General features: G+C 57.1%; 1 protein-coding gene across 1 annotated transcript; it reads right to left on the reverse strand.

Annotated features, from left to right (window-relative positions):
• Nucleotides 1-592: 592 nt before the first annotated feature.
• Nucleotides 593-9,529, reverse strand: SIRT6 (sirtuin 6). The gene is given in 9 exon segments (XM_025368686.1): nt 593-1,430; nt 1,512-1,553; nt 1,555-1,636; nt 2,186-2,266; nt 2,348-2,443; nt 3,598-3,657; nt 5,680-5,862; nt 7,710-7,837; nt 9,399-9,529. Coding segments are annotated over 9 exon segments (1,068 nt in total). The 5' UTR covers nt 9,465-9,529; the 3' UTR covers nt 593-1,100.
• Between the last annotated feature and the right edge of the window lie 706 nt (nt 9,530-10,235).

Here is a 10,235-nt window from a genome sequence, read left to right on the forward strand (position 1 = left end):
CAAAAAAAAAAAAAAAAAAAAAAAAAAAAAAAAGAAAATGCCAGCTACCATGTTGACTTCATCAGAAAACTGGCCTGATCCCTCCAGAGGTGGGGTGGGTGAGGTGAGCCCTCTCCAGAGGCGGGAGAGGTGAGCCCTTGTTCCTCGCCCCCAGGCTTGAGGGGCAGGGATTGCAACGGAGCCCAGGCAGGTGGTTCAGGGAGGAGGGGACCACGAACTCCTGACCCAGGGGGTGAGGACCTGCCACAAATTGGTAATTTAAACACTCACTGGGCACGGTGGCTCACGCCGGTTAAGTCCAGCACTTTGGGAGGCCGAGCTGGCCTGACTGCTTGAGCCCAGGAATTTAAGACCAGCCTGGGCCACAGAGTGAGACCCCCGTCTCTACACAAAAAAATGCAAACAAATAGCTGGGTGTAGTGGCACAAACCTATAATCCCAGCTACTTGGGAGGCTGAGGCAGGAGAATCACTTGAACCCAGGGAGGCAGAGGCTGCAGTGAACTGAGATCAAGCCACTGCATTCCAGCCTTGGTGACAGAGTGAGACTCTGGCTCAATAAAATAAAATAACATAACATAAACACACTGAGATGCAAGATGGAAATTTTTTATTGCATTGAGGACTTTTCCAGAAGCCTGGTGGACCCACGTCTCCCTCCAGCCCCAAAGGCAGTGCAAAGCCTCTACTGTGTCCCCCACTTCGAGGTGGGTCTCCCCTCCTGCAGGGTCCATGGAGGAGGGGTAGGGTGGGATGTGGGGGGCCCAGTGGGGAGGCCCTGGGGGCAGAGGGAGTTCACTCCTGTTTAAGCTGGAGACCAGGGAGGGTCCAGCCGCACCTCTGGACAACACTCCAAGTCAGAGGATGGGGTGTGGCAGGGGCTCAGCTGTTAGCTCTGGGGTGTGGCTTCTTCCCCAAACCCCACCAAAGGCCCCTAGAGCCCAGGGAGAGACCATGGAGGTCCGGTGCAACCCCTGGCCTGCAGCACAGCTCTCAGAGCCCTGAGGCTCCCGGGGACAGAAACAAGTAACAAAGTGAGACCACGAGAGGAAAAGAATCCACAGTTGCTACAAAAAGCCCCACCCTCCCCAAGCACCCTGGTCAGCTGGGGACCGCCTCGGCCTTCACCCTTTTGGGGGGTCTGTTGGGGGCAGGGCTGGTGGGCCGCTCCCGTTTGGGGCTGGCGGGCTCTGAGCCGTTGTGCTGGGCGCAGGGCTCCTGCTTGGGGCCGGCAGGGATAGAGCCGTTGATCCGGGTGGGTGATTCCTCCTTGGGCTCCAGCTTGGGGGTAGGCGGGCGGGGCAGGGGTGGCAGCGCCCTCTCCAGCACGCGGGGGCCATCCCAGGCGGGGATCTCCAGCCCCAGGTGCTTCATGAGCCGGGTCATGACCTCGTCGACGTAGCCGTGGATGCGGAGGTCAGCATGGCGGTCCTGCCGGGGGACGGGATGGGTCAGGCGTGTGGGGCAGAGGGTGCATGGTGGCCCTGGGCAGGGGTGGGCTCAGACACCTACGTGCTTGGTGGGCTGCAGGTTGATGATGACCAGGCGGCCCCCCCCGGCGCTTGGTAGCCAGCGGCAGGTTCCCGCTGGGTCGGATCTGCAGTGATGTTCCCAGCGTGATGGACAGGTCGGCGTTCCTGGGGCCAGGGAGTGTGGGCTTAGCCTGATCCCTTCCCCAGCCCCGCTCCTGCCAACATCTCGAGCCAGCCCTGGGGTCTGGCTCACACCTAGGTCATCTGTGCTCACTGGGGTGGTCAAGGCCAGCCCCGCTCCCGAGTCAGCCTTCGGGATCCTACCCTGCCCTCCTCTGCTGTCCGCTGCAGGGTCATGGATCTGGGCCAGCCCTTAGACACTCCTAAGGAGCATCACAGTGTGGTAAGAGCTTGGATGCCTAGGGTGGGACCCTGGCTCAGCCACCTCCCGCTGGGCAGCACTGGATAGAGGAGACACCTGGCCAAAGCCTTGGTTTCCTTGTGCAGCACCCACCCAGAGCCATGAGGCGAGGAGTGTGTGTGTGTGTGTGTGTGTGTGTGTGTATGTGTGCAGCCCCTGGCCTGGCCCACCTCCTCCAGGAAGCCTCCCCTGACTGCCTCTGAGCCACAGCCACTGCCCCGTGCTGGAGCTGGCTGTGTTTGTGCTGTCGCCTCGGCCCACCCCACCATAGGCTCCCTGGGGGGGGGTCAGACCTGCTGGCCTCATCGGCGAGTGCCAGGTCCCGGTCGGGCAGGGAGTCCTCCCAGTCTAGGATGGTGTCCCTCAGCTCCCCCCTGCAATGAGGAAGCCGAGGAGAGTCCACAGGGGCCTAGCAGCCTCCCCTAGAGCCCAGGGCATGGGTGGGGGTGGCTCACCTGCAGGCCCGCAGCCCCCTTGCCTTAGCCACGGTGCAGAGCCGGCCAGTGGCCTTCAGGCCCATGGTGCCCACGACTGTATCCCGGACGTACTGCCTGTGTCGGGGAGGAAGGGGGAGGATGGGGCTGGGTCAGCCCCCGTGGGTGACTCTCGCACTGTTTCTAGGGTGACGTTCTCCCAGGAAGGTGGGTGGACAGGTCACCAGAACTAGCACCCAGAGACACGAACGAGGAGCCTTCCAGGAATAACAGGTCAGGATGCTGTTCGGTGCCCACACACAGAAAACAAAGCAGGAAACTGTCTCAGACAAAGCTCGAGAGACAGGACCCCGCATGGGATCCTGGACCAGGAGAAACAGGAACCATTGGAGCATGGGGACAACAGGCCGAGTCTGGATTCAGGATTAGAGAAGGCGATGTCCACTTTACTTTTCCTGACTTTAATTGTTATACTGGGACGGGTGCGGTGGCTCATGCCTTTCATCCTAGCACTTTGGGAGGCTGAGGCAGGCAGATCATGAGGTCAGGAGTACAACACCAGCCTGGCCAATATGGTGAAATCCCATCTCTACTAAAAATACAAAAATTAGGTGTGGTGGCGGGCGCCTGTAGTCCCAGTTACTCGGGAGGCTGAGGCAGAATTGCTTGAACCCAGGAGGTAGAGGTTGCAGTGAGCTGAGATTGCGCCAGTGCACTCCAGCCTGGGTGACAGAGCAAGACTGTCTCAAAAAAAAGGAGAAACACAGAGATAAGAAGGCCCCTGTAGCTATAGGCCCAGGACCACCAAGGGTGGCTGGCTGCCACCAGCAGCCAGGAAAAGGCAGGAAAAATCCTCCACTACAGGTTGCAGAGGAGCACGGCCCTGCAGACACCTGGATTTTGGACTTCTGGCCCCCAGAACTGTCACAAATTTCTATTGCTCTAAAATGCTTATCTGCGGTAGGTTGCTATGGCAGTGCCAGGACATGGATGTACCCCCCCCAGGAGGGAGGCATGCCCCAAAATCCCTCTAGGAGGCAGATATGCCCCTCAGATCCCCCCAGGAGGAAGGCATGACCCTCAGATCCCCCCAGGAGGGCCACACCCCAGTCCCCCCACATCCTCTGGGTCTCTGGGACAACAGATTCGGCCCCCAACCCCTCTGGCAGAGCCTGCCCTGAGGGAGGGATGGTGGCTGCATGGCTCACACTGTGCACCCGCCTGGGGGAAGCCTGGCAGAGCCTCTGCCCCTGCACCCAGGTGGCACTCACGTCTTACACTTGGCACATTCTTCCACGAACATGTTCCCATGAAGCTCTGCCAATTTGTCCCTGTGGGAGAAGAAGAGGCTCGATGGTGTGAAGGGCTCCCTGGATGCCCAGGCTTTGGGGCTGGTGCTAAGCCCCTCTACTCCAGGAAGGCTTCCCGGACTCCTCTCCCACAACGTTGATCAACTCCTTTCTGGCTCTTCTAGCTCCTGGCTCCACCACTCATCTGCTATGTGTCTCTGGGCAAGTGGCCCAACCTCTCTGAGCCCAAGAAATCATTAACCCCTGCGGTTGAACCCACCTTAGATAACGGGAAGCCCTTTCCACTCAGAAAATGCCCGTCCCCTCCGACAGCATATGGGAACCTCTTGATGTCACCAGGTCAGAAGCACAGGAATTCAAATTCCCAGTTTATAATGGAAAAAACCGAGGCAATGAGTGGCCCTGAAGCATGAGATCCAATCCCAGCTTTATTTTATTTATTTATTTTATTTTATTTTTTTGAGATGGAGTCTCGCTCTGTTGCCCAGGCTGGAGTGCAGTGGCGCGATATCAGCTCACTGCAAGTTCTGCCTCCCAGGTTCAAGCCGCCAGCTCACTGCAACCTCCGCCTCCTGGGTTCAAGTGGTTCTCCTGCCTCAGCCTCCTGAGTAGCTGGGACTACCGGCACCTGCCACCATGCCTGGCTAATTTTTCTTTTTTTTGAGATGGACTGGCTAATTTTTTGTATTTTTAGTAGAAAGGGGGTTTCACCGTTTTAGCCAGGATGGTCTTGATCTCCTGACCTCGTGATCTGCCCGCCTCGGCCTCCCAAAGTGCTGGGAATACAGGCGTGAGCCACTGTGCCTGGCCTAATTTTTCTATTTTTAGTACAGACGGGGTTTCACCATGTGGCCAGGATGGTCTTGATCTCCTGACCTTGTGATCCACCCGCCTCGGCCTCCCAAAGTACTGGGATTACAGGCACAAGTCACCATACCCAGCCCTCCTTTGCTTTTTTTTTTTTTTTTTGAGACAGTGTTGCTCTGTCGCCCAAGATGGAGTGCAGTGGCATCATCTCGGCTCACTGCAACCTCTGCCTCCCGGGTTCAAGCGATTCTCCTGACTCAGCCTCCCGAGTAGCTGAGATTACAGGTGTGTGCCACCACGCCCAGCTAATTTTTGCATTCTTAGTAGAGATGGGGTTTCACGATGTTGGCCAGGCTGGTCTCGAACTCTTGACCTTGTGATCCACCCTCCTTGGCCACCCAAAGCGCTGGGATTACAGATGTGAGACACCGTGCCTGGCCTCTCCTTTGCTTTCATAAGCAGAGAAAAAGCTCTTCCTCACCCCTTACCCCTGGGTGCCCAGCTCCTTGTTCAACAACTGACCTGGCTGTCACCGTCTGCTTCAGGGGTGAGACCCGGCAAAGAGGGGCAGGGGAGGGCCACACCTCTATTAGGAAATCAGTCAGCCCCAGAGCACAGGTTCACTTCAGTGTTAGACACGTTTAGTGTCAGATTAATAAAGATGGAAATTAAAAACACAACAGGCCGGGCGCGGTGGCTCACGCCTGTAATCCCAGCACTTTGGGAGGCCGTGGCGGGCGGATCACCTGATGTCAGGAGTTCAAGACCAGCCTGACCAACATGGAGAAACCCTGTCTCTACTAAAAATACAAAATTAGCTGGATGCGGTGGCACCTGCCTATAATCCCAGCTACTCAGGAAGCTGAGGCAGGAGAATTGCTTGAACCCGGGAGGCTGAGCCGAGATTACACCATTGCACTCCAGCCTGGGCAACAAGAGTGAAACTCGGTCTCAAACACAACAACAACAACAACAACAAACTGCAACTTCTAGACCCTGACAGCTCTGCTCCACTCAGCCTCGGCCCCATCCCAAGGGAAATTCTGCCTCTGGCCCGGGCGGGGACAGCTCTGAGCCATGGGGCTCAGAAATCTCCACACACTGGGCCAAGAAAGATCCAGAGAGCTCAGGGCTAGAATCTTACAGAACCAGGAAAAGGGGACTTTCCCCCTAAAAACGCAAACCTGGTTTGTGGGGCCCCAAGTGCTTTCCTGGGGCGCAGGACCCGGGTGTTACCTGGGGAAGCCTGAGCGCACATGGAGCCCGTCCACGTTCTGGCTGACCAGGAAGCGAAGGAGGCCCACGCGTTCCAGCTGCACCAGCGCCATGTGGGTCTGCGTGGGCCGTGCGCTCTCAAAGGTGGTGTCGAACTTGGGGGCCAGGCCTCGCTCCTCCATGGTCCAGACTCCGTGGGGACCCCTGAAGGTGACAGGCCGGGAGAGATGGACAGGCAGAGGGGAACAGAAAAAGAGACAGAAGGAGCATCAGAGAGGCATAGAGAGAAAGTTGGAGAGAGAGAAAATCGGGAGACAGAGAGAGACAGGGAGACAGAGAGAGGGAATCAGAAAGAGAGAAATAGAGGGTGAGTCGGAAGAACAGGGAGAGGGGGATAGAACAAGACACAGAGAGATAGAGAGTGAAAGACAAAGAAAGCAAGTCAGAGACAGAATAGGAGAGAGAAAGAGAGAGGGAGAGGCAGAGAGAGAGATGAATTCACACCAAGGCAAAAATGACTTGTTCTATTCAACCAGCACTGCTGCTGCAATGAGCCCAGACGATGCCCACATGGACCCAAGCCCTGCCCTCCAGAAGCCCTTGATCTTGGGGGAGACGTGGACACAGACCCTCTGGCCCCAAGAGTCAAGCCTGGACCAGAGGAGGTACCCGGGCTTGGGGAAGCCCAGTGGAGGTGGTGGGGGCCCTGGGCTTCTCCAGGCCCAGGTATCTCTTTTTTTTTTTTTTTTTTTTTTGAGACGGAGTCTCGCTCTGTCTCCCGGGCTGGAGTTGCAGTGGCCGGATCTCAGCTCACTGCAAGCTCCGCCTCCCGGGTTCACGCCATTCTCCTGCCTCAGCCTCCCGAGTAGCTGGGACTACAGGCGCCGCCACCTCGCCCGGCTAGTTTTTTGTATTTTTTAGTAGAGACGGGGTTTCACCATGTTCACCAGGATGGTCTCGATCTCCTGACCTCGTGATCCGCCCGTCTCGGCCTCCCAAAGTGCTGGGATTACAGGCTTGAGCCACCACGCCCGGCCCCAGGTATCTCTTTTGGTCCAGGCTTGACTGGGCTTCCTGGAGGAGGCTGAGCAGTTTCTTGAAGGGTGAGAGGGAAGATCAGACAGAAGGGGTAAACAAAGGCCTGGGTGCTGGGAAGAGCTGGGAAATGCAGGTGTTTGGGGGCTGCAGCAGGAGCAGGAGGGGCTGAAGTTGGAGAGGTGATTCAGGGCTGGGGCAGGAAGGGTTTCAGCTTCCAGCACAAGGTATTCAGAACTCTACACTGCCTGGCAATGGGAAGCCACAGCACGTTATGGAAGAGGAGGAGGAGTAGAAATTCACGCCTTGGAATTCTTTTTTGTTTTTTTTTGAGATGGAGTCTGGCTCTGTCGCCCAGGCTGGAGTGCAATGGCACGATCTTGGCTAACTGCGAACTCCACCTCCCGGATTCAAGCGATTCTCCCACCTTGGCCTCCCAAGTAGCTGGGATTACAGGTGCCCGCCACCACGCCTGGCTACACTTGCAAATGTGAAAGACTACATTTCCCAGCATTCCTTGAAGCCAAATGTGATCAGGCGACCGTGTTCTGGCCAATGGGGTGAGTGGAATGCTGGTTGTGACAGGCACACATCTTCGTTTTGTTTTGTTTGTTTTTAGACGGAGCCTCACTCTGTCGCCCGGGCTGGAGTGCAGTGGTGCGATCTCGGCTCACTGCCTCCACCTCCCAGGTTCAAGAGATTCTCCTGCCTCAGCCTCCCAAGTAGCTGGGATTACAGATGTGTGCCACCACACCCGGCTAATTTTTGTATTCTTAGGAGAGACAGGGATTCATCATATTGGCCAGGCTGGTCTGGAACTCCTGACCTTGTGATCCCCCACGCCCAGCCAAGGGACACATCTTACAGGGAGGGGGGGTTGCCCCTCCCCAGTACCCAGGACACATCCAGGAGAACAGCAGATGGATGGGTTCTAATTCCCAGATGTATATGGCTCGCAAGGAAGCCCCCGGCAGCCTGGTGGGCTTTGCCTCGAATTCCCCTGCACACTCACAGACCTGAAGTCGGGAATGCCAGAGGCAGTGCTGATGCCGGCACCCGTGTGGAACACCACATTGGAAGACTGCCAGACCAGCCTCGCCAGCTCCCACACCTTCCGCTCCAGCTCCTCCGGGGGGTCGAAGATCTGTGGGGGGAGAGAGCAGATGGAGGGGTCAAAACAGTTCCCCGAGTGGCAAGGCCACACACAAGCCACAGACTGAGCTGTCCCTGTCTTGCCTGAGGGAGGAAAACGGATTGGAAAAGGCAGCTTGTCCTCATGCCCCTCCTCTGCCTACAACCTTCCATGACTCCCACTTGCCTTGTCAAAGCCCTAGCCCTCCCCACGGCCCACCAGGCCCTGCACTACCTGCCCTGCCCCCTCCCTGCCCTCTTCTCCTCCCTCTCCCCGCCTCACTCTGCTCCAGCCACACAGGTCTCCTCCCTGTTCCTCCATCACACCAGGCACAGTCCTGCTTCAGGGCCACACCCTTTAATGCTTTTCCCCCAGATACCCACATGGCTCCCTCCCTCACCTCCTATAACTTGTGGCTCAGATGTCACTTCAGTGACAGTGACGCCTCCCTTGGCCACCTGGTTTCCATGCAACCCCTAGTCAGTCTCTCTTACTAGAAAGAGGGGATTTTAATCTGTCTTGCTCCTGGCTGTGGCCCTAGTACCTAGAAAGTGCCTGACCCACGGTAGGTACTCCATAAATGTTGGTAGAATAAAGTGACTAACAGGCCGGGCGTGGTGGCTCACGCCTGTAATCCCAGCACTTTGGGAGGCCAAGGTGGGTGGATCACTTGAGGTCAAGAGTTCGAGACCAGACTGGCCAACATGGTGAAACCGCGCCTCTACTAAAAACACACAAATTAGCTGGGCGTGGTGGCAGGTGCCTGTAATCTCATCTATTCTACAGAGGAGGCTGAGGCAGGAGAATCACTTGAACCTGGGAGGGAGAGGTTGCAGTGAGCCGAGATCATGCCACTGCACTCCAGCCTGGGCGACACAGAAACTCCGTCTCAATAATAATAAATAATAATAATAATAATAATAATAATAAAATAAAGTGACTAACAGCAGCATGAAGAGTGGGGCTTCTGGACGGGCGCACACCATCGGCGCTCATTAAATGCATGATTCAGAATGCATGGGCCAGCCTTTTTGGAATGGGGCCATCTTCCCCTCGTTTGCAGAAAGGATGGAGATGGAGACCCAGAAGGGAAATGACTTCCCCAAAGTCCCACAGTGCGCGGTGGGGGCAGCCGATCCCTCCACTTCCCCTCCGAGTGGCTGGAGGGATCTTTCTGGCACATTCTGTCCAGGCCCCTCGCCAGGGCAAAACCGTTCCCCATCACCCTCAGGATAAAGTACCCACTCCCCAGCCTGGCATTTGAGCCCCGTCCTGGCCCAACTCTGGAAACCTCCCAGGCCTAATCGTTCTCCAAATGTGTTTATTCCCACCTCCCTGCCTTTGCGCCTGTCGTCCCCTCCTCCTGGAACTACATCCCCTCTCTCCCCCATCAGCCCGGACAGGCTGGCCACAGAGTTGGGCGTGTTCGCGTCCCCGGGCGCGCAGGGGCGTCACTTCCCGCCCCTTCCTCACTGGGAACTCCCTCCCATGGTCTAGCCTCAGTGCCTCCTGATATTCCCACAATGCCCCGCGGCCCCGGGGCGCGAAGCTCGGGACCCTCGGACGCGCTCACCTCAGGGAGGCCGCACTTGCCCTTGTCCGCGTACGGCGACAGCCCCGCCGCATAATTCACCGACATCCTCGCCTACCCCACGGGAACAATAAAGTTTCCCTTGTTGAGGCCGCTTCCGCCGGAAGCGGGGCGGGGCGGGGAAGAAGGAGGAACGGCGTTCTCGTCCTGCGCACCCGGCCTCCCACAGCAAGGCGCATGCGCCTCGTGCTGACGCCGCAGGCGCCATGTTAACTGTTGTCAGAAGGAAACCTGGCTCTTTGCATGCAGGCGTTCGCGCGGCTTGGGAAGAGGCTGCCCTATGACCCGGGCGGGAAATTGGGGCGGGCACCTACGTGACAGTTCTCCAGTCACCTCTAAAATGAGGGACACAGGCTATCGACGCCCCCACAACCCCTTTTACGGATTAGTAAATTCCGTAAGGACGGAGCCGGACAGCAGGGACCCCAGTCCAACGGTTTTGAATGCCACTCAGAGTTATCAGAGTATCTTTTTTTTTTTTTTTTTTTCCTGTGAGGGGGAGCTTCGCTCTGTGGCCCAGGCTGGAGTGCAGTGGAGCAATCTCGGTTCACTGCAACCTCCGCCTCTCAGGTTCAAGCGATTCTCCTGCCTCAGCCTCCCTAGTAGTTGGGATTACAGGCGCCCGCCACCACGCCCAGCAAATTTTTGTATTTTTTGGTAGAGACGGGGTTTCACCATGTTAGTCAGGCTGGTCCCGAACTCCTGACCTCAGGTGATCCGCCGGCCTCGGCCTCCTAAAGTGCTGGGATTACAGGCCTGAGCCACTGCGCCCGGCCAGGTTATTTGAGTATCATCCAACTGGAGGTTCTGCGTTTTGCA

This window comes from Theropithecus gelada, chromosome 19 (genome assembly GCF_003255815.1).
Source record: "Theropithecus gelada isolate Dixy chromosome 19, Tgel_1.0, whole genome shotgun sequence".
Classification (NCBI taxonomy): Eukaryota; Metazoa; Chordata; class Mammalia; order Primates; family Cercopithecidae; genus Theropithecus; species Theropithecus gelada.